At 41.7% G+C, this 23,687-nt stretch overlaps 1 protein-coding gene across 3 annotated transcripts in view; it reads right to left on the minus strand.

The window, feature by feature from the left end:
* Positions 1–21,770, minus strand: part of syt6a (synaptotagmin VIa) — a 48,188-nt gene extending 26,418 nt beyond the window's left edge. For 2 of the 3 annotated variants that reach the window (XM_030056403.1, XM_030056402.1), the window contains exon 1: positions 21,614–21,770. In XM_030056403.1, coding sequence (XP_029912263.1) covers positions 21,614–21,770 — 157 coding nt within the window. Of the gene's footprint in view, positions 1–17,248; positions 17,252–21,613 lie in introns of all 3 variants that reach the window. The other variant, XM_030056404.1, reaches the window with a different exon arrangement.
* Positions 21,771–23,687: the final 1,917 nt, after the last annotated feature.

The following is a 23,687-nucleotide window of genomic DNA, read 5'->3' on the forward strand; positions in this document are numbered from 1 at the left end:
CAGGGAGGTGGGCGGAGACAAAGTGTGCATTTATAGATCCGTGCATATTTACTGAGGGCAAAATTTAAAATTTTATTTAAACCATTTTAAGGTAGTAAGGGGAAAAAGTATAAATACGTAATATTGATGCTCAGATATTATTTTTAGAGCCTTAATAAATGGCTGGAGGGGAACTTTAACATTAGCAATTTGCTTATTTTATTTTTTGCTTTTCTTGCTTTCAGAACAGCTGTGAGTCACACCTCAAAAAACAAATTTGTTCCAGAAGTTTTTCAATACGGGCTGATCTAAAACCTCCCTGCTTTCCAATATACTCACAGGGATTGTAGCCAGCCAACACACTGATTACCTGTCTAAGAAAAACTTATCTGAACTGTTTCAATATGGTTTCTCTTTGTGCTATCAAAACTGCATTCAGAAAACTGCACTCAGTACTGTTAGAAGTGCCCCTGTCAAAAAAGTCAACTGTTATATATTTTTAAGTAATATGGAAAATCAAATTTGTGTCTGAGGATTGGTGTCATCATGGCTTAGGTCCTTCTTCCTAAAACGACTGCATTTTATCTTCCACAACAGTATCTCGTAGTTTTATTATGTGGACCTTGTGTGCCACCTCTGCCTGTTGCTGTTGTCTATCTGAATAGCATCTCTTGATGAGATTATGTGAACTTGGCGGTAATTTTTATCGCTGCACTACAACAACCATTACTACACAAGGACACAAAGGACACAAAGGATCTTACGACAATTGCATTTTACCATTTTTGTGGCATTGCTGAAATTTAACCCAAAGTAGCAATGAGAGATGCATAAACCTTGTCATGGAGACAGACATGCAGCACCTCAAATGTTATACAACACCCAAAATATGTTACCAAAGGCAAAGTGAATTCATGTTTCTCTTGTAAATCTGGTTAGTATGTTAATATTTATGCTCATGTGATATTGTGGGAAATTGTCCCAATAAAACAAATTGTTACAAACAAAGTTTCCATGAAGGACAGTTACCAACACTGTCAGTCAATAAGCAATATGGGTTGTTTATGTTGTTTACATGATTGTATCGGCTTAAACTGACAATAATACTGCAAGAATTCTTCCAGTTTCTCAGAACCAGTGGAGTTTTCTCAAAAAGACACACACCCACACAAGCATACACTTGATTCCCAATCTGCCACTATCAAATTGATCCCAAACATTTACAGCCACGTTCCTGCTCTACCACAGTGTTGTTTGTAGCCGCTGTCAGCCTTTCTCCATTGTAAATAAAAACTCCATGCTTCAGGTGCTACCTCCGGAAAACCTGTTGGAAAGAAGACGACCCCGTGGTGTCTCAGGGTGAGTCAGCCAACCGATTTTTGACTGAGACAACCAATCTGATATGCATCAAAGCAAAGAAGTGTGTTTACTTCTGCAAAAGCCTGGTGCTGAGAGATGTAATCTGTCCACATTGGATTAATGCATGCGCTATTGCATGGCATTGTGCACTAGAGCCATCAGCTTGGCTTCAGACTGGAACAACATACCAGTCCTGCTGCCGTTGGATGGCTACAGGGCTTTAATCAACAAAAACAGAAGGCCTCCATATATCCTACAAGCAGCTGTGGATGACAGATACCGGTAAGGATCGGCTCCTGGCACAGACTCTGCCTTACTGGCAATATTCCCTTGTAAGAATTTACGTCAGTGTGACATGTAACAAGGCATACATAAACAGGGTCACATGATTTAGGGGGGTGGTCTATGTCACGAAAACTAGCCAAGAGCACCTGTATCTGCCCTAAGATGTGGTTTGAAGAGGCAGAGGCTCAGTCATATTTTAGGCAACAAAATGACACTATACATGCAGATTTGTATTGACACTCTCCCATTCTGGCGCAGGCAAGGGGTGAAATTACCAGATCAGGGCAGGCAGGCAAAATTTGGACTGTGCGCAACCAAATTATCATGGCCATGTGCTCGACCTGTATGAAAATAGTTCCCTTAAACCCTGTGTTCTTCACACATTTGTTGATATTTGCAGAGTTCCATCTTATTTTGAGCTAGCACTGGCTTGGGCTTCATTCAACTTGACCTGTTTCCCGGTCTTTGCCCACCTGTTCATTCATGTTGCTAATTTCCATCTGTTGATGGTCAACCAATGAGAGATTAGATATAGTAAAATAATATATCGTAAAATAAAATAACAGTAAGAGTATGATTAAAGGAGTACAGTGCGTATAGTTCCAATCATCTAACCTCTAGTCTCTTCTCTAGTATTAAAAAAAAAAAACCCTCCATGATACATTGTGAAAATAAAACGCTGTAGGGTTTATTTTTTCACTCTGCCATAGCTAGGCTTTATGCTAAGCTAACACAAAATGCTACCCATAGGAACCAACCCACTGGACGCAGAGGTGAAAATGGTATCGAGCATTTTGTCTCAGGCTGGGAAAGGTTGAAAAAAAAAGGGTATTTTGCCCAAAACTTTGAAGCGCTCCTTTAAGAATTCTAAAAAGTGGCAGTGGATTTAAAAGATTTAAGTATTGCAAAGTCAGTCCAAATCTGAAAGTGTCTAGTGTGGAGGAGAGGGGTGCCAATGATGTTCCCAGCTGTCTTCACCATCCTGTCCGGTTGTTTTATGTTCAGAAACTTTGCAGTGATGCAGTGGCTTAAGACGCCTTCAATGGGCCCACTGTAAAAGGTGATGAGGGCCGGAGGTAGGGGCCTTGCCTTCTCTATTCTTCAAAGAGGGTGGAGCCGCTGTTGGCCCTTCTTTATGATGGCAGTGGTGTTGATGTTTGAGCTCAGGTCGTCCACCAAATGCACCCAAGTGCTGTGGAAAGGGTCAGCAGCACCATTGATGCTCAGTGGGGAGTGTTGTATATGGTCCCTCCTGAAGTCGATGACCATCTTAGTTTTGTCGACACGGAGCAAGAGGTTATGGCACTTACACCGCCCTGTCAGCTGCTCTTCCTCCGTCATGCATGCTGTTTCATTGCCGTTGCTGATGAGACCCACCACTGTCGTGTCATCAGCGAACTTTACAGTGCGGTTGGTGCTGAATCAGGGCGTGCATGGGATAAAAAATATAATAGGATGTGCCCACAACCTCTTCTTCTTGCATGCAATTGCCCTTGTCCTGCCTCAGTGTGCAAGTACATTTCACTTTGCCAAATTGAGTCATTAATTCTGTGCATGTTATTAAAGTTCAGTAATGTTTCCCAGCTCTCAGAAGCCACTGCTTGCTGGACCACCTTTCACTAACCCACCCAAGGTTTCTTTTTTTTCCTTTTTTTGTGGAAGTTTTCCTTTGTTGTGGCACCATGAAACCCTTTCAGATGACGCTCAAGTGCTATTAAACTTGATTTAATTAAGTTTATTAGTTTGTTTGTTTGTTTTTATATTAATTGGCCAGACAAGTATGCTATCAATTAAGGCTGAAACTTCAAACTTTCAAGAGCCATAACTCCGATGCCACCTGTTTGCTTTTTATGAAATTTGGAGGAATGGTACATTTTGTTATAGAGCAGCCCGAGGACAGCCTGCATCATTCACTGGGGATGAAATAATACTAGTTTTTAAATGTCTTAAATGTTACAGTCACCACTGTCAGTATGATTTTTATTAGTCTTTGACAATTGTTTAGTTTAATAGCTTTTGAAAAGTAAACTAGGTGCACTTTTCATTTTTGTCAAGAGTTGACACCATGCCTGGTGTCTAGTGAACTTGGAGAAGGCAATGGCCTGAATCCTCACACAGTCTCAAGAAAAGCTCTGCCACATCCAGCAGGGTCAAGCCTCAGAGGGGATACACTCAGCGCAATTCATCTTTCTAATGAACCATACATCAGCAGCCCCTTGTCCTCTTAGCTACAAACAACACATTGGATCTGCTTATGGCCAGCAGCCCAGCGGGGAAATGTAAGTAGAGTTCAAAGGGAAGTGAGCTCAGGCTGTAGGTGTATGTTCTTCAGGGACCAAGGCTTTGAGAATACAAATCAAAATCGAAATCCACTCAGGTATTCATGACACCGTTGGGGAGATTTAATATAGCCTTTGGAAATCCTTCCATGCATCGGCAACGCTGGCCTGGTGGTGTTACCTCAGAAAGGAAGAGAAGATAGAGGATAGAGTTAAGTAAGGGTGGACTCAAGAGGTCCAGAGGAGAACAGAGATTAACAGGAAAGAGCATGATAAGAGTGAATTCGAATGGAGGAATTCCTCTGCTGATAAAAAAAAGAAGGAATGGGAAATGTTTTATGCTCAAGTCCTTTTTTTCCCTCTTTGGTGTCTCTTCATCGCTGTAGAATTTATCTATTTTCAGCACATGCTCACCTCATGTGAATCTGCACAACGTGCAAATCAATATAAGGTAACCCTGCATTTATAGGTCTGCTTATCACGATTCCCTAGGGCACCCAATTACAATAAAGGTCCTCTTAATTGAACAGGAGCAAACAAAGCCACATGAAGAGGCAACCTCTGTTTCTTGAATCACCTGGATAACCTGAAAAATCACTAGATTGGGAGTTTTCTGCATAAGCAAGTTGAATTCCTGTTTTAGTGTGACACACTCGGTGACTGCTGTAGTGCTGCTGCAGTCTCTGACTGTGACCTTACTCATCTCTATCTCGCATGCTTCTATTTTTAGTCAGAAGAAAACACAAAGGATAAGTGTTGCCTTGCTTACAGTCCTCCTTTGATCATGTCAGTGCATCTAATTGCAGTGTGTAAAACCCCCTGCCTGTAAACAGTTTAATGTATGATGGAATAATTGCATTTTCAAATCGAGGTTTTAACTGAGGTGAATAATTTAATTGGGCGATGAGAAATCACTTTATTTTTGCCAATAAAGTCTAAAACTCAGGGATAAAGGCTGATTGATATTGCTTTTCGTCTTCATGCTCATCCTGATGCAGCACTACAGGTAAATAGTGCTGCCAAGCCACAGAGGGATATATCAGTGTCTGATCAGTGGGCAGGTAGGGACCGGATATTACAGGACGTCTTTTTCTAGTGGTGTGAGCAGAGTGTTTCCATTGCTGCGCCCTCACACTGACCTGCCCCACTCTGAATGCGGGGCAGCTCTCCAACGCTAACACTTGAGTCTTGGCCAATTTCCAGTGGGCCATGGCTATAGGGCCACCCGAGGTATATTACACTGCACTGTATAGGATGCCAGAGACAGGTTCATTACCATGTAGAGCTTGTTGTAATGGGGATACCTGGCTGTGTGATGGGTGTTTTTAGAGTGCAGAGAGCCTGCAGTAAATCCATTTGAGGAAAATGAGATTCAATCAGTGGCAACATTATGCTGGCAAAAAGCTCCACCTTAATCCTCGCACAGCTGTTAAAACATAACTTTGCTTGAAGCTAAACTAGGCAACTTAAACCCTGGCATCTCAAAATGGCATCAAGAGACAACCGTTTGAAATATTTGAACCTCAATACCCAAAGTCCGTACAATGTGACGTTAGTAAACTGTTTACCAGGCTGATAAAACAGTCAAAAGGCCTGATGAGGGTGAATCCAGTCTTTCTCCCAACAGACTGCTTGCTCTCATTTTAGTCTAAACTTTGGATTTCATGTTTATGTTTTTAATTATCACTTTCTGCGGGCAGAAAAATGCACATCCCCGAGTTTCATCTGGGGAAATCGGTTAAATCATCAGGGTGGATCAGATGCTCTTCCCTGCTGTAGCCCCACTTGGCGATGATGCTGATAAGAGGGTGCAGTTTAGATAAAACACTTGCTTTGGGCAGCTGGATGCATATCATAAAGAAACTGACCGTTAATAATGAAAGAGGGGTAAACTGATGAAGACATCCCGTGCATGTGTACGCACTAAGATTCAAATAAACTGAGGGAGTCCGATGAATATGTTTATCATATATAAATATAAGAACAGCATACAGTATGTAAATATGTAACCCTTAAATAGGCTATATTAGCCATATAGAAATGTACTCATAAATACACATAGATTTAAATATCAATATAATATAAGTATACACAAAACATGAGACTGGGCTGGCATGACCAGATGAGAAATAGTAGTGGCTTATATTACCCAACCCAGAGTGAAATAATTCTTCATCATATGGCGTAATTATATTTTTGCATTTGTTTTAGTTCTTACTTATCCAATCATCAAATCAATCATTCTCTATGAACCTGCCCAGTTCAACTGCACACCTGTTTTGGCAAAATGAAGTGGTGACGGTGTGGTAATACAGGAGTGAGATAACTGGGATCCAGCTTTCAACAGCATTATTAAGTAAGTAAGTAAACTTTTACCTATAAAATAATGCCATGGATGGCATAAATTAATGACATGGACAAAACACTACACAAATACACATACAGTATGAGATAATAATATTATATTAACATAATATATAACTGTAATAACATACGATTAATAAAATACCAATGAAAATAAATGAGCAATAGGATCCAGTTTGAAATTATGGACTGCTGGGCTTCCCTGAGACTCTGAGGAAAGTTATTCACAAGTCTAAGGCCCACAATGACAAGAGCTCCTTCGGTTTTTGGGTATGAGTCTTGGAAAGTTAAAAGTCCCCACACTGAGGAGCTCAGGGACCTTGCAGAGGTATCCATGCAATGCCTTGTACGTTATAAGACGAATTTTAAAATCAATGCTATACTTCTGTAGGAGCCAGAGGATGAAGGCCAGACATGGTGCAATATGTTGCAGAGGCTGGTGAACAAGGCATTGCAGTAGTTGAGGCATAAATGTGCATCATTTTCTTGCACAGAAAAAAATGCCAAAGTTTTTAGAAGTGGATTTGACATTTGAAACCATCACACCAATCCACTGCTGAAAACCGCTGGCTATGCTGTCTGAACCAATGAGAAGAAAGCATTAGGCATTCTTGAATAACAATTTTCTAGATCCACTGAGAGATACAGCAGTGTACTGACTACATAGCAGCGGTTGGAGATATTTTCAAAGTGCTGAATTATTTGGCCTTGGCAAAGCACACGAATAAAGCCAGACCAAGAACTGACCCCTGAGTCACTCTGCTGATAAAAAGAAGAGTTGATGATAAAGCAGAAATGCCTACAGAAACAGAGCTTTGTCTGTGACAAATACGATATGAACCAAGCACGGTTAGTTCCAGATAATCCCACTCACTTATCCAGCAGGAAGAAGAGAGGTTTCAGTTGAGTGTCGCAGATGACAGCTAGATTGGAATTTATCAAATCTATTGTTCTTTTCCAGCATGTCTACGAGTTGCACAGAAACCTCTTTTTCAAGGACTTAAGACAAGAGCTAGACGCCAGGAGATGGGTCTGTAGTTTTTAGGATGTAAAGGATCAAGGTTGAGTTTTTCAGGGTGAATGATAGCCTGCTGGAAACAATCAGGGACACAGCCAGGAACAAGAGAGCTTTCCACAACAAAGGGAAAGCCTGGGATAATAGCAACAAATAGCAAGATCTCTTCAAGGAGAGATGGCAGCACATTTAAGGGACTAGATGTTATTTGCATATGAGGAATAACATCAAAGAGATCATAGGGCTTAAAGCTGGCTCAGGACAGGACAGACAGGATTCTCAATGTGCTGAAAAGGTGAGGGTGTAATCTGCTATCAATGGGGGGAAAAAAAATTATAAATTAAGAAATACAAAATCATAATCACTCTGAAAAAAAAAAAATAGGAACAGGGGATACAGCACAGTTTTCAAGCTCATTGGAAGAGGAACCTAGGTTTATGCTGATTAGAGACAAATCAGAGAAATAAGCAGCGCTGGCATCTTTAATAAAGTGTGGTCTGTGCCCGGTACAGACCACAACAGTAATAACTCATATCAACTCATATCTCTTGGTAACTTCAGCATGAAGCAAGTGGAAGTAGCAAGGCTCATGCAAATGAAATATTCTGCGGAAATGGGGCTGTCACTGGAACACTTTGGGACAGCACACTGACTGAATTTGACAAGGGAACGCACATTCCAGGTTTCAGTTGTTGTTTGTTTTTTTTTCAGTGCTGGGCAGATTTACTGTTTCTGATTATTTGTACTTCATAGTGAATAAAACTTTCAGGTTTTTCCTTAGATTGAGCGACTGATCTTCATAACTTTTCTGGACAGCATCCTGTCTGCCTTTGTCATTATTAATAGTCATTAAGAGCTTTTTATACTCAACTGCCATATCAAGTCGAGTTCAAGTATTCAGTATACAGGTAAGTGGCTGTAGCTGCATGTGTATGGCAAGCCCCAAGGGGAAACAACAGCTTTCCATACACTTTGTATTTATTCAGTGGAAAAAATCACTAAACAAATAAGTATTGCCAACATATGGACACTGAAATGAAAAAACTGAGATCGACAAAGCCTTATATGACAATTCTTGTATGACAATCATCAGTGGTTCTGTGGCTCAGTGTAGGTTGTACTTCAATAGTTATCCTTACCACATATTCTCTACTGTTTTCATTTGGCTTGGTGCCATTTGTATTCATCGCCCACTGCAGCCAAAATTTTCTCCAAAACTGCACTGAAATTTGCCAGTGTATCATTATGTTAACGGAGTCACATGAGAATCAGCCTCAGGCCAGCATGGTTGAGGCGATGGGAAGATATCGAGGAAGTTAATAAAGCTGAGGTGTTTTACAAGTGTTTTGTTGTCTATGTAATGTTATGCAGGCAATATCTTTGGCCTGCGGGGGTGTTTGCTTAGGTTTACAATCAAAGTAAAACTGCCTCTGTGAATGTAAAATGAAGCAGATCAGCAGGCTTCACCCGCCGTTGCAGCTCCTGTGGAGACGGGGGCGCAATACTGACATGAAGCCCACGGCCTCAACGCCATTGTGCCGTGAGGTGCACCGAGGCAGGAGTCACATCCAGAGTGGAGGTCATTTAACATTATACAGCCCATACGACTCAGGCAGAGGTGGACCGTGTCATTCTTCTTGTTGAAGGCACTCTTCTTCTTTAGAGGAAAGTAGCACAAAACACTGAAGAGAAGAAGGGACAGAGGATTTGAACTAGCCATCTCTACACTGAGAGATGGCTGCCTTCTCTGCAGAGCATTTTTGCTGGGGGAGGTTCAAGACAGTTGGGTTCCCAAAGTAAATTATGGTCAGTGACACCACTGGCTACTTGCAGATGTTTTTCTCACAGGCAAAATTGGGCATATAAACAGGTTTTTCCAGCTCTTTTAATACAATGTGGTCTCCTCAATCTGCATAGAAATAACACAACTTCAGCTTTCAGATTGCATTCCATACACCAAAGTTCATTTTTGCATGCAGTTACACCAGTAGCGGTTTTAGGCACGGACAAACCGGGCAGCCGCCCGGGGCGGCATTTTTTCATGTCATGTGGGGGGCGGCACGAGCGCAAAAAAAAAAAAAAAATCATCAGCGCTGCAAAGCAGTTTTCTATAACCGTATTCATCTGAATATAAGACCAGTGGTGGTTCTGCCTATGTTGCCGCCCTAGGCGAAATTACTGGCTTGCACCCTTTCATGTTACTACTCCAACCCCCCCACCCCCGCGGCACCAGCTGGCATCAGGCCGCTCACCTGTCAGATCCGGCAGACCTGACTGGGTGGGTGCGGTACCGGCCGGTGCCGCGGCCGGCTCGCGTGATGCCGACTGATGGTGCCGCGGCATATTGTGGGTCAATACGGTAGTCTAGAAAACTGGTGATTTTTTTTTTCTTGTGCGCCCCCAAGTAGATTGCGCCCTGGGCGGTTGCCCACACTGCCTATAGCAAAAACCGTCCCTGTATAAGACGATATTTTTTCCATTGAAAATGCCCTGAAAAAACACCCTCCTCTAATATTGGGGTCTAAGCAAATACACATGTATTGTTGCATATGTAAACCAGTAGGTAGGCTCGCCTGATGCCGCGATTACCGGCGAATGACCGCATTGCGCAGTCAATAATCAACCAAGTTGTCAGTGTCATTGTCCGCTGTGCTGCTGCAGCCGCGTATGAACAAAAGTTGATTTATAATGAAAGGTATATGGCAGTCTGTGTGCGCCGCTCACCTGTCAGATCCGGCAGACCTGACAGGGTGGGCACGGCACCGGTCGGCATTTAAGGGCATGAATAGGTAGGGAATTTCGCAAGGCAGGAATTTCGCCCAGGGCGGCAACATGGGCAGAACCGCCACTGAGTTACACCAATCCAGTGCACACCAAACCATGTAATAGAGCCACTGGTAATGTGACATAATAAAGGGAGTGATTAAAACCATGTAAGGCAGTGGGTTTGGGGTGGTGGTAGACCATCAAAGCCCTCAGTTCAAGCCACCTACTAAGTAAGACAGGTGTTTTGTTTTTAACCATAACCATTATTTCCTAACCCTAACCCTAACCTTAACCAAGTAGTTTTGGTGGTTAAAGTTAGGTAAGGAGCTAACATGGTATTTGGATGCATCGGCTTACCAAGGATTGATGTATCACCTGCATGCAAAACTGGACTTTGGTGTATGCACTGCACACAATTTCAAAGTGTAAAGTGGTGTTCTCTGTACACAGATTGATGAGATGGGGTTGTTTCATCAGGTAAGCATGGTTTCTCCGTCTGTTTTCATCAAAACCTGATGCATTATTGACTGTGTTCTGTCAGTAACAGCGGCGGTCTGGCTGCCATGCAGATGGCACAAGCTTCTGCCTCACTGTCATGTCGTAGGTATGCATTACATTCCCATCATACCCTCTTCTGTTCTTAATTACACGCTTGACTGAGGATTAGCTTGACAGAGAGGGGGCTATGATCTATCAGGGGATGCATTGCCATCTGTAAAACCTATTTACACAGAGAGACTTCTTTAAGTGACCCACCAGGTCATTACTAATACCTCATAAATTAGGGTGACTTATTATTATCCCTCTCCCAACATGTTTTACCTGTTTAAATGTTAATTGAGCATTGGTTACATCTCACTGCTCAGTACTGAGATATTACAATACCAATGACAATAACAGATATGCGTAATTAAATAGAGTATGATTAATATTATAATTATAATCATAATCTAACTATGATGGATGATCCATTTACAGCACAACTATTTTCTACAAGTAGGAACCAGTGCCCCTACGATATTAGTTTCATTTATGGCTACTACCACCACCTGCCCCCCTACCCCACCACCACCACCCCCTCTTTCTTTCATCACATCCAAAAGGTTCTGAAACAATGTCACTGATCAGAAATTGCGGTGGCTTTGTTCTCAATTGAAGCAGAAGTGGCAAAAGGACTCTGACGGAAATGCATGAATTTACATTTTTGGTCTGTCTTGGACTGGATAAAGATTCAAACCAGAATGGACAGAGGAGGATAAGGGTTTAGCGGCAAACGAAAGAGAAAACTTTCAAACCAATGGTGCTCATCAGCCTGTTAAATTAGAGGGCTGTTACAGCGCATGTTGGTCAGCCATGCACAACATGCCCTGTCATTGAGTAGCGCACCCACCTACGTATGAATCTGTTGCCGCAGTTTTTAGAATAATTTCACAAAAGTGCCACTTCTACTCGTTCCATTTTCTAAAACTGTTTGTCATGCTGGTTTCAGGGCATTGTCTGTCTCTTTGCCTTAAAATGAATGGATTTCAACCATTTAATCTTATAGGAGAACTCAGTATTGCTATATACGGTATTTATTACTGCATCTAACAGATAGAAGAAATATATCACATAAATCTGTTCTGTCTGTTGATTAATCCTGGAAGCAGCTCCCAGACTGAGTGCCTTGTGCCTGCATGCACGTCACTCATTCATTCCCCACAGTCTCTGCTGCGATATGTCGCATTGGAACTTTTGCCTGTGAGTTGTGGAGCCTCTGTGGTCCCCCTGCACCACTCTCTAGTACTGTCCCACTGATACATGAGTGATAAAAAATGCAACGGAGCTGCCTGGCTGTTTTACATCTCTTATTTCTCACCATCAACGCGTGGAGCCATTTTCTGCTGGTGGACAAGCTGTAAGGTCATTCCATCAATTGTTGTCAGCTTAGATAACATCACTTTAGGGCAGGCGGTGCTGCTTTGCAGAAGGCTCTAATATAATCAGTGGATGAAATGTCACAGCAAACCTCAAATTGCCACTCCATCTTCCCATTCAGTGTGAGGTAGGAGGGGGAAAAAAATCAAATTCTGTCTTTCGGTTTAATGAAACATGATCACCCCGTTGTTCGAAGGTCTTGTTTCTTGCCAAATGCATGACCCTACAAGTGCATTGAAACCTCACAAATGACACATGCTCACAACACTACATGAGCACACACACACACACAGAGACACACAAGGGCACAGATACAAACACTTTGCTATGCCTTCTAGTCTTTTGTCATGAGGTTGTTATTCAATTTGTCCTCCCCCCCATCTTCCTGATTGTACTTCTTTTGGGTCATGTTTCCTCAGGGTATTGTTAATGGCAGTATAAGTGAAAACACAAAATATAGCGAGCAGCAGAGATTCCAGGAAATTGGAATGATAAAGTCTGAACTGATGGAGGGCCTACGGCACCATATGTTCTAGGTGCACTGTGACTAACACATTTTCTGGTCGCTCACTGGAACATAGGATTTATTCAAAAAAAAAAAAAAAAAAAAGCTTGAGAAAACATTGCATAATAGATTCCAACTGATATATAAGATGCATAAGGGGGAAAAAAATGAGGAAAACAAAATGTCATGTTCTGTACCTTCACTGACTGGGATGTCATATGGCTGCAGTGTTGTTTTGCCAGTAGTATAAACTAGCTGAAAATACAGCTTTGCATATAGATTATATAGATTTACACCCTTGGTTTGTCCTTTAAGAAGTGACAGACTTTTGCTCATGCAACATTTCTATCCAATTAGTGAATAAAGTGCATGCATACTCAACCTCCTCCTCATTACCTTGTCATAGGTTTAGCCCCCAATGTATTGACAGGCTGGATAGAAAACATCTCACACACTCCTCCCACAGGCCACAGATGTAACATTTCACACCTCTCTGTTCAGCAGGAGAGGACTGGACTGATGTTGCTTACTTGGTTAACCTCTATATGACAGTTTTCCTTATGTCTGTGCAGAATAGGAACAATTAATTTATATCAAAAGATGGTTTCTGGTCCATCTCTGAAGCTCGAAATAGTTTGCCTTCACAGCTATTTCATTACATTTTCAGTTAGAAATAATGCCTTATACTTACATTATTTTTATCCCCTTATTTAGTGTGCAGTTGAAATATGAAATGATTCAATTTCAGCTTATAGAATTATATGGGTGTATTACTGTTTCACAGATAAAGAGAGCAAAGATAAAGAGTCATTATGCTCTATCCCATACTTACTTATCATATACCAGGGGCAATAAAAGGGAAAATCTTATCATATACCAGGGGCAATAAAAGGGAAAATCCACCCTCAAACTTTTTTTTTTTTTTTTTTTTTTTTTTTTTTTTTGTGGTGTAATTGTTCTTATTCCTGTGGATAAATAGCTGGGGAAAAGAGGACTGAAATATCAATGTAAACAGCAGGTTTTAGTGTCACTTTTTCACTATTTACGGGAAAGAGCACAGTTTCGACTCATTCTTTTGCAACAACATTCAGCAATCATGTGGGAGGAAATTCACCATAGAGGAGGAAGAGATAACAATGTCTCCAGCAGCAGCAGCAGCAGACCATAATGCAGCCACAAAATGTGTCTGAGGAAGGAGAGCAGCTTTCTCCACAGCGTCTGAGTGCTGGGTGCAACAGATCTAGGCCCGAGACAGTTCAGAAGCGAGGCGGCCCAGCTCCAAGTTATTTCTTGTATTTGTGCTGCAGCACCACCTAAGGAGACAAGTGGCAGGTCCTGCGTCGAGTCACTTCAGTGGAAAAAGACGTACCTGAATACAGATTATGACTGATTGCTATGTCCCGTAGTCACAGAGGTAAATATTGGAGCTGTTTATCACAAGCCACAAATCTTCCCAGCATCTCGGCACTAAATTGGCATTCTTCAGAAAAACAAATCAAGAGGAAAGTGACTCTATTTGAGCCCGGCTTTGTTTCAACGAACCTCTATCTGCTGGTGCTTCCTGCTGCAGAGACACCGCTCGACAGAAAAAAAAAAAAACAGGCAACTGGACCTACTGAGGACACAGGCAGTGTATTTCAGTTTCATATCATTGGTGCCAGTTGGTTATGCATCATGTTCATTTATTGAGTGTTTTTTTGTCGTGGCAGGTTCTCTGGGGGATGTCAAAAGCCATTCTGTGAAGTGTAGAAAATAATTAACTGTGGTACAAATAGACAAGGCTGGCTGAGGCCAAGTGGGGTGCATCAGAAAAGACACTTCAGCACAGAATAACTCCAAAATAACACAAGCTGAGTGTGTTTAACAGTGTTAGAGGATCTGAGAGAGGAATTTCCTTAATCTATGGTCTTTGTTGATCTCTGTTGGTGAGCAGAACTAAATACAACAACACTGATTGAAGTTGTCTCTGTGGGTTCCGCCTATCTCCTCACCCACCCTGACCCACGCAACGAAATCAAGATTAAGATAGCTACTTAGAGCCGAGATCTGACAGAAGCACCTCTTGAAGAGATAACTTATCACAATACAATTTGCTGTCATAATAACACTGCTTTGTTATTTACTTCTATGACTTGAGAATGAGGGTTTTGAGTTTTTGAAGTTGGTTGTAGCAACAACAGCCTCTTGCCTGTGGCTTTACCTTTCATTTTTTAGCAGCTGAGTGTCTTGAGTAAGCAGTCGAGTGTCTTGAGATTACAATGAGCGGGGCTATAAAGCGAGATCTGAGATCTCAGCACCAGGCATCAACAATCCTTTGAAATCCCACACAGTAGAAGAATATTATGATCATTTGTTGCAATAAGACACAAAAAAATGCCCCAGTATTACCACTACTACTACAACTACTACTACTGCTACTTCTACTACTACCATCAAGAATAATAATAGCCTAATAATAATGATGATGATGATGGTTACATTTCGTGCTTCATATTGATACCCAAAGCGTCTCACAGTGAAGTGGAGAAACTCAATAAGGTTTCCAATGGAAAGTCAGTGTGGTGCCAGCTCAAATGGGAACGCCACTGAACTTCAACAGTATTGGCTTGTATTAGTGAATCATGACGATTGTCAACCATAGCCAGTGACTGAGGAGAAAAGAAAAGAGAAAAGTTTGTCTCAACTTCTGCGAAAATACTCAAACCAATGCACGGCTCCGTGGAGAACCAATTGTCAAAGATGAAAAAAATGGCTGCGACAGTGCCAGTAATTTTCTGGGGATGGGGGTATATTTTCTGGCTTAGCACCAAGAACACTGCCATAGTATTAAGCTCCTCTGGATACAAAAGAGATAGAGGAAAAACAAAAAAACATATGTATTCTTGTACATTTCCATAATGTTGTTCATGCTGGCAAATAATGATTAAACTATTTGGGTATGAGTTCACTGGAACAATATTTTTTTGTTTGCTTGCATTTAATGATACTGCACATTAATCTATGTGATGAACTGTACAGGCTCACATCTGGCTGCAAGTGTTTCTGCACCATCAAGCCGGTGAGCGTGGCAGGAAGTGTCAGTCCCAGAGGCCCTAAAGCTTTCAGCATGACAGACGGCACAACAGCCACGATGACAAAACACGTACACCAGGCAAGTCGACACCGCTGAACACTGAGGAGCTACACGGCGGAGCTACGTTAGAGATCATGACGAGGCTTGAGACAGGTTGGGAAGGAGTCAAATGAAGAAAAAAAACAGAGGCTAATTAGAGCCACTTTGTGTTCTGTTGCATGCAGCCTGACATGTAGAGCGCTCTGGTCATGATGGGTTTCATGGACTAACCCAAAAGTTACTTCCAACATGTGTTCCTTGGGCAGTTTTTACCCACAGAGGCTTTGAGAAAGGAGAAAGAAAGTCACAGCAGCATGGTGGATTAAACAAAAATCGCATTGCGTCAAATTTTCATGATAAAACTTGATTGGACTACATAGCTTTTTAAATTTATCACTATAAAAACAATAATGTGACATCTTTGCTATTGAAATTTGCACAGGATTTCTTCATATACGTTTCTAGAGTGCAGTATGCAAGCTGCTAGCCTGACTGACAGTGTCAAGAAATGAGCCTAAGTGGCACACTGTCGCATCAGACATGAGTTTTCTCTGCGTTTGTCTGTGTTTTTTCATTTCACTGGAACTCAGAGATACTGAGTCATGACCCAGAACTTTCTGATGTCTAAGTGCAACTGAACCCGGCATTAGTCTCTTTCCGACAATAGCTGGCTTTCCATCCAAAATGTTTTGCATGTTTTAAGTGCATTTAGAGAATTTGATAAACGAGATTGTGAATTAATGCAGGTTTCTATTAACTACATTATGCAAATTGTCATGCAGATTGTCCCCTGTCATAGAACATCTCTAAGTTCAAGTTCAGGTCCTCAACTTTAGAAAATTGAGAACGTTTTTTCAAACTTTGCCATTTCCATTAGCCTTTTCTAATGCGATACATCATACGTTGATGGATACACTGCCAACCTCGACCACAGTAGCTTCCTTCATGTTGGACCGTTGTGGTCGTGACTGTGTCAAAAATGAGTGGAACAGAGGGAAAAAAGCAAGATGCAGCTCTGGAGCAGCACATGGAGCAGCAGGGCAACAATGTGAGTTAACATGCTTGACGTATTTATTCTGACAGCCACTCCAGTTGCAGTATAGCACCTCTTAGCAACTTACTTTTTAAAAGCATATAACAGCTTAAAATGTTGCTGTTAAGAGGTCAAAGGAATATGGAAGCTGGTAAAGCCACTGGCCTGTACATGTTACTTTTCGTGATATAATAGGAATTTATTCACCCAAAAATATACCAGTATGAACGATAATCATGATTTAAAAAATGAACTATTGATATCATGTGAATAATTCGCATGTGATAATACTGTGCCAGTAGTTTTGTGCGCTTTTGTAGTTATGGTTGGAGATTGGTTACAGACTCTGTCGCCACCTCTCGACACTCGTATTTTGAGTGTAATTTATGATGACCAGTGCATTGTACAGAAAAAGTCACAGGTTTGTGTTTGTCTGAGAATATATCCAATATTAGCCCTAATTTCAAAATAAACAGCGACATGCGAGTTCCACACAGGTAAAGTAATCATCCACCACTAAGAGGCTCCTACTGACTCGGTTTGCAGAAGACAGTGAGGTGAACAGGGAGATGCCTGAACTGAAATCTTCAGCTTTAAGAGGTGAGCAATATACCTTTATATTGCAAAAAATAACATGCTTTAACAAACTTCCATAATCCTTTAAGGAGTGTAATTTATGTCATAGAACATATATTAAGCTCTCTTAGATTTCCTAAACATGAATCTTGTTTTCAGCATATATCAAAAACATTAGAGAAAAAAAATTCAAAAATAAAAATATTGACCTAGGGGAACTGAAAAATACTAACTCACGTCCAGGTTTTTTTGGACACTGCACTTAGAGCATGCTTAAATACAATATAAACACTCAAGCGCTGTATTTCTATACTAAATTGTCATACAGTGTTATACTCCAGGTGCAAATGGCAAAATAAGAATGCTCTCTTGCTTTGTTGTGTCTCTCCCTGCTGTGTAAAGCTCCCACCACTGAGCTCGCCTGGGGCCTGATTCTTAAATCAATAAACCAATGTTAGTGCTCAGTAACCCAGCGGAGGCTTTGCCCAGTGCGCTGGGCTGCGTAAGACACAGCAGACTTCTACATTATTCATCCCCCTAACCCTTTTGTCATTCAGGACCGTAATCTATTTTGTTGGAAAAACCGGAGCACATCTGAGCTAGTCTGAGTGTGTCGGACTGTAAAACACTCATGTGAAGTGCGGCACACTCGGAGGTTGTCTGTGCTATTGTGTCCAGCATCAAGGTTCCTTATTATTCATTCATGCAGATGGATTTACATTCATGATGGCATTGCGGTTGTTCAACTACAAAGAAGATAACAACCCAGGAAATCAGCACCATCGGGGACTTCCAGAAGCTATTGATCTTCAAAATTAAATTGTAGGGGGGGCAAAAAAAAAAAAAAAAAAAAAAGTCAGAGAGAGCCTCCAGAGGAGAGGAGAAAAGAAGGCGTTGCGATTTAAAATGCAGTTCACAGAGTGCTTACAGAAGAAGTGATTGGTATTCAGCGCACTGTTTGACTTTTGTCTTTAGTGCATTAATTTTAATGAAAAATCAGTCCATTTGGTCAGTCCCTGTTCTTTCCTGTCCTTACTTAGTGACCCAACCCTGGAGTAGCCATGTGATTTCATCCCCGGGCTTCATCCAGCCACCCTTGAACTGAATAACCTTATAAATGTCTATTTGCACTGAGGACTAAAGAAAGGATTAAAGGCAGATGAGTGGGAATACCTACATCAGAGTGTGTAGAATTCTGTGTTAGCATTGCAGGTTGGGGACTCTTTTTGCCCGCTTTGCAGCAAAAAAAAAAAAAAAAAAGAGCACACATTGTGTTTATTATTCTCACAATTACCAGCGATAATGTCACAGCTCCTGGAGGAGTGGCTTTCGCTCTTTCCATGACAAGTGAGAGCGAGCCGGGCTTTCATCCACGTGTTATCTTTCACAACAGGAAAGGACTGCACGCGAATGTCCTTTTGTGGTCTGCAGTGAAATGTATCAATAAAATACAGAGGCCGTAGACAGTGCGTATGAATTATTGAAAGGCACACATTGGTTCTGCTGGGGTTCTAATCTCCACAGGGCAGTTAATTTGATGTTCTTGTTGTGCTGTTTTGGATTCAACCTGCAATGCACCATCCATCCCCCCCCTGCAAATACCAGGGAAACAGGAGCAAACCAGTAGGAACTAAATGAATGCTCTGGTGATGCTAATGTCCTCTGCCAGCCAGAGGTCTTGCTTAATAAACCTCAAGATGAGACGGGCGTGCGAGAAATAATGTGATCAAAATAAGCCTCGTCAATTCAAGCCCACACACCTGAAGCTGCAGCTGATAATGAAAGAGGAATTTGTAATGAGTATGAGGGCGTGTTTGTACAGGCGCATGTGTGTGTGTGTGTGTGTGTGAGTGAGTGTATTTATAGGTGCATCTTGCCACTGGGAGCCACACAGGACTGAGGGGCATGTTTTGTAGCCTGTATTAACACTCTGAAGTGAATATCAATATCTCAGGCAGGCAGTTGATCAGTGGGAAATGTTCACTCAGCAGAGTGCGAGATGCTGATCTGAACTCTCATTTATCTCGCTGAAAAAAGTCCTGTGTTGCTTCTCACGCGCAGCATGTGGGTCCCGGGCAGTGACACACACAATCTTGATTGGAAGAACAATCAGCCCAACTCTGATTCAACAAATTGTTCAATAAAGACAATGGGTTTTATCTCTCAGCCACATCAGTGCGAGGGATATTAAAGTCCCAGGACTTCTAATTAGTTCTTCCCATTTTATCATGATCAATTTGAAGGGATACTCGGCTAACAGTGGGGTGTTCAGTGAGAAATCTCACCCTGGTAAAAAGCCTGTGCCGCTGCGAGCTTGGGAGCTGCAGATGTACCGCTCTGCTCGCAAACCTAAAGTGCTCTTTTGCATTGTCACAGAGGAGAAAATAGTGCAAATGAAAACAATAACTTCTCCCCATGAACTCCCCAACAGCTGAAATGAAAAAGAAAAAAAAATAACAGTATATAGATATAGGTATAGATATACTGGTGCAGCAGAGGTACAGTAAAGTTGTCAGCAAACAGTATTCCATAAGAAACAGAGGTGGGTCTTTGCATTATAAAAAAGATAGATGACTACAAAGTGGATATTTGATTCAAACACATGAAAATATACATCTCTGTCAATACATTTCAATGAGGGCTTACATGAGCGCCTTCCATAACATCCCCTGTCGTATGGCTCACGTGGGAGAGCGTGGCTCCTGCAGCAACCAGTTTGCTATCTGCAAGGTCTAAACAATGTATGCCATTGAAAATACACACATACAAGCAGACACTTGCTACATCCCCCCACCCTGCATACTGTATCATCCAACAATATAAGAAGCAGCTTGTGTTTAGCCTCCATGTGGCAGAAGTGATTCACATGGATGGCTAGATAACATGCAATGGCATTTAATGTCCCCACAGCTCAGTGGTAGATGCCACTGGCGCTGTGATGTACGTTCAATTCCTGCATTGAGGATGATGTGAGGTGACAGAGGATTTGGTCAGGATTGGTTTGACATGCACTCTGTGAACGGGGACCCATCCTTGAAAATGCAGGCATGACTGATATCTCTTATTTCCTTCATACCTGATGACAGAACCAAGACAGCACTGCTCAGTTAAGACAAAGCTAAGCAATCTATTAATCCATATCTTATTTTATTCTAATTGTGGTGCCATTATCTCTGTCTAGACATGGACATGTGCTACACAATAAATCATCAGTGTGAAATTATACAGCAAGTCCTGTAAAACTGAACAGTTGAACTATTGCATTAGTATCTTAAACTCAATTTGAAATTATACTATGTTCAGTGACTCAGTGAGATATCTTCACTAGAGTATAAATAGACACATTAAAAATATAATTTGGCTCCCTTCAAACGGTGCACAGAAACATTTCAATCTTCAACCCCTAACTTTTAAAAATTCTTTGCAGTGGGTAATAAATGAAGTTTGACTTTCTTAATCCTTAATGTTTTAATGCCTCAAACATCCATAAATGTACAGTTTATATCCTGTTAAACTGTAAATGAATCACAAAACAGAATTTAGATATGATTCTCCATTCACACAGTTCCATCAATATTAGCCAAACAGCTCTGCAACAGCAGGAATTCACTTTTCACAAACTTAGAAGACACACATGTGGTAGAGCCCAGAGCTGCTCCATTAACAGTGCATTGTTAATGGAGATTATTCCTTTAAATGCAATAAGGGTGAAGCCCACCGCAAGCGTCAAAGCAACAAGCACAAGGCTGCAACAGATATGTAAATCACCCATCATGAATAAGTCAAAGGCTTCAGGAGAAGGAAACTTTGTTGGGAAGAGTGGATGCATAGAGTAGATTGTACTTGCACTAGTGGCGGTACTTCCATGAATTCATATAGTGCTATCTACCCAGGCATCAAAACATACATTTCACAGAAGACTTATTTGTGTTACCCTCATCAGTTTTCATTTTTACGGTAAGGATGAGTGGTCAAGACAGCATCAGCTGGCATTAGTCAGCCTAGAGGCTTATCTATTAATGGTATAGGAGCTCGGTTCCGTGAAGCTAACCGAAGGGTCAGTGTGAGTTTGTTTTATATACCTAGTGCTGTCTGCCTTGGGGTCACAAAAACTCATTAAGGATATATTTATGGAGAGCTCAGACTAAGCCCTGTCTCGGCAACCATCTGCGACTGTATATGTGCAAAAAGAAAAAGGAGAATGGAAAACACATGTAAAGCCTTAAAAAAAAAAAAGAACGCAGAATGTGGCTACCCTTGACAGTGACATGCAAGTTTTTCTGTACCTTAAGCGCTGATTTACATAATCCTCTAAAATCCATTCACTTCCAAGCAAAGCACAAGCAACAGAGACTCACAGGGCACATCAGGAAAGCTGCTGTATTCCTTTCAGTGCAGATCAGGAGTTAATGACAGTCCTTACCTGGTTCTTTATGATCAGAGCTCTGGCTGGACAGCAGGAAGAGGAAATCCTGACAGGTATCTTGATCAAGTAGCGCACTGTTGTGCAGGCAGAGGTCAACAATTAGGGTCACAGCTTTCTGACAGACCATGTCATACTCCTCTCGGTCAGAACTCATGCTCCCAGCTGCATCCTCAGTCGTGTGTGCTCATCCAAGGGGACTAACGCACCCACACACGCAGCAGCCTGGCATGCAGAAGATAAATGCAACTTGTCTCCATCCGCTGATTCTTCTCCTTCTTGCAGGGTTTCTCAAGTGTGTGTTTTGTGTGCACGTGTGTTTTGTGTGTCCAAACATGAATGCATGCGTAAGCTGGGCCAAGATCATGTGTGCATAAGTAGCTTTTTTTTTTTTTTTTTTTAAATATGTAATTGTATATGTGTGTGCATGTGTGGATGTGGCTTAATGAATCACTCGTGTCCCCAGGTATTCCCAGGGACAGGATTATTGCATCACATCAATGTTAAAGAAGCGTGTCGAATGAGGCACAACACTCAGTTCACTCAGCAACACTCAATACGCCAACAACAGCCTGAACCCAAATCTCTCCCTCCCTCCTCCTGCCATATTTCCCCTCTTTTTTCCACACTCCATCCCCCATACAGCCCCCACACCCTGGCTGTAGCACCGCTCCCACTCCCTGTTTGAATGTTACAACCAAAACACCCTTGTTAAGACCACTGGGCTTGTTTTTCTCATGTCGGCTGACTTGCTGGTCCCTCAGGTCAGACTCGGTCTCCTGTGTTATGTTTCCCTGAGCTGCGCCACCTGTGACTGGAAGGTCTCACCGCTCCCACCGACATACCCCTATCACTCTGATTGTGATCAGCAAGGTGCTTAGTGTTTACAACCTGTGATGATGACGGGCTAACTTTGTGTGTATGTGCAAAACAGAGAGGGGGAGAGAGAGAGAGAACAGCATCATTATATCTGCCTGTATCCTGTACAATGTGCACAAATGACCCTTTAGAGAGATCCTGGCAATGTGGCAATGTATTCACATAATTTGGCAAAGGTGTGTGCATGTGCTTGTGTGTTTACAACTGTATGGATGTGTGTAGGTGTACATAGCCACGTGTGCAGCATATTAAGATGCTGAACCCTCATATTTGTTGGGATGTTGCAGCTAATGAACCCCAATAAATGAGACTAGATATACATTGGAAGATTCCTGTGCTATTTTCCATAAACCCCAGTGGACACCATCGAAATTAATTTCTCATATCTGATTCCTATAGTAAGTCGGCGCCCACAACTGTAGTTATTTTTGAGTCCTTGCCATAACAGCCCTGAACTCCAAGATGCATAACGTATCGTGCTCATTTACATTAACCATAGTTATTCCCTGCAGGATTGTGGCAATGGGCAAAATGGCCCAGCCAAAGGAAAAAATGGTCTCGCTAATTGACTTGACTTTTCCACCATATTATATTGAATCCTGTGAACTTATATGACCTTAAGCGTTCATTATGTTATAACTAACTTCACCATTAATCAAAGTAATTTAATAAATTCAGTGATGAATGGGACATTAGAAAAATGATTCCATGCGTATCTAATTACAAAATGATATTGAGTTCAGCCAGATCTTTGTTGACTCCCTTTCCTAATTGAGTTGAGACAGAGCTTGAGGACTGCACTGTCTATGTTGGTGGGCTACAGCTTAGATAATTGGAAGCTAATCTTAGCCCTGTCTTTATTCTCTTGTCTCACCCAGGTTAGACCTTGGATCTAGTGTGCTTCCTGTTAATGTAGATTGCATCTATCCTGGCCAGTCCTGATTAACAAGCAAATAACAAATCGTCTCTGACCGTGGTCCATCAAAGGACTCAATTACTTTTCTGCATCTGCTGCAGCTGATACGACTCTGTTCTTTATTTATGCTGCATCTTGTTAGCACACACAGGTTCGCAGCCACCTGTATTCACAATTCGCAAGCGAGTGCGTCAAAATAACTTCATACCAAAAGGACTTGAACAGTTTGCAATGACTCCATTCATTGCTGCCAACAATATCAATGTGACAGCTCTGCAT

Source organism: Myripristis murdjan, chromosome 7 (assembly GCF_902150065.1).
Source record: "Myripristis murdjan chromosome 7, fMyrMur1.1, whole genome shotgun sequence".
In the NCBI taxonomy this organism is placed as follows: domain Eukaryota; kingdom Metazoa; phylum Chordata; class Actinopteri; order Holocentriformes; family Holocentridae; genus Myripristis; species Myripristis murdjan.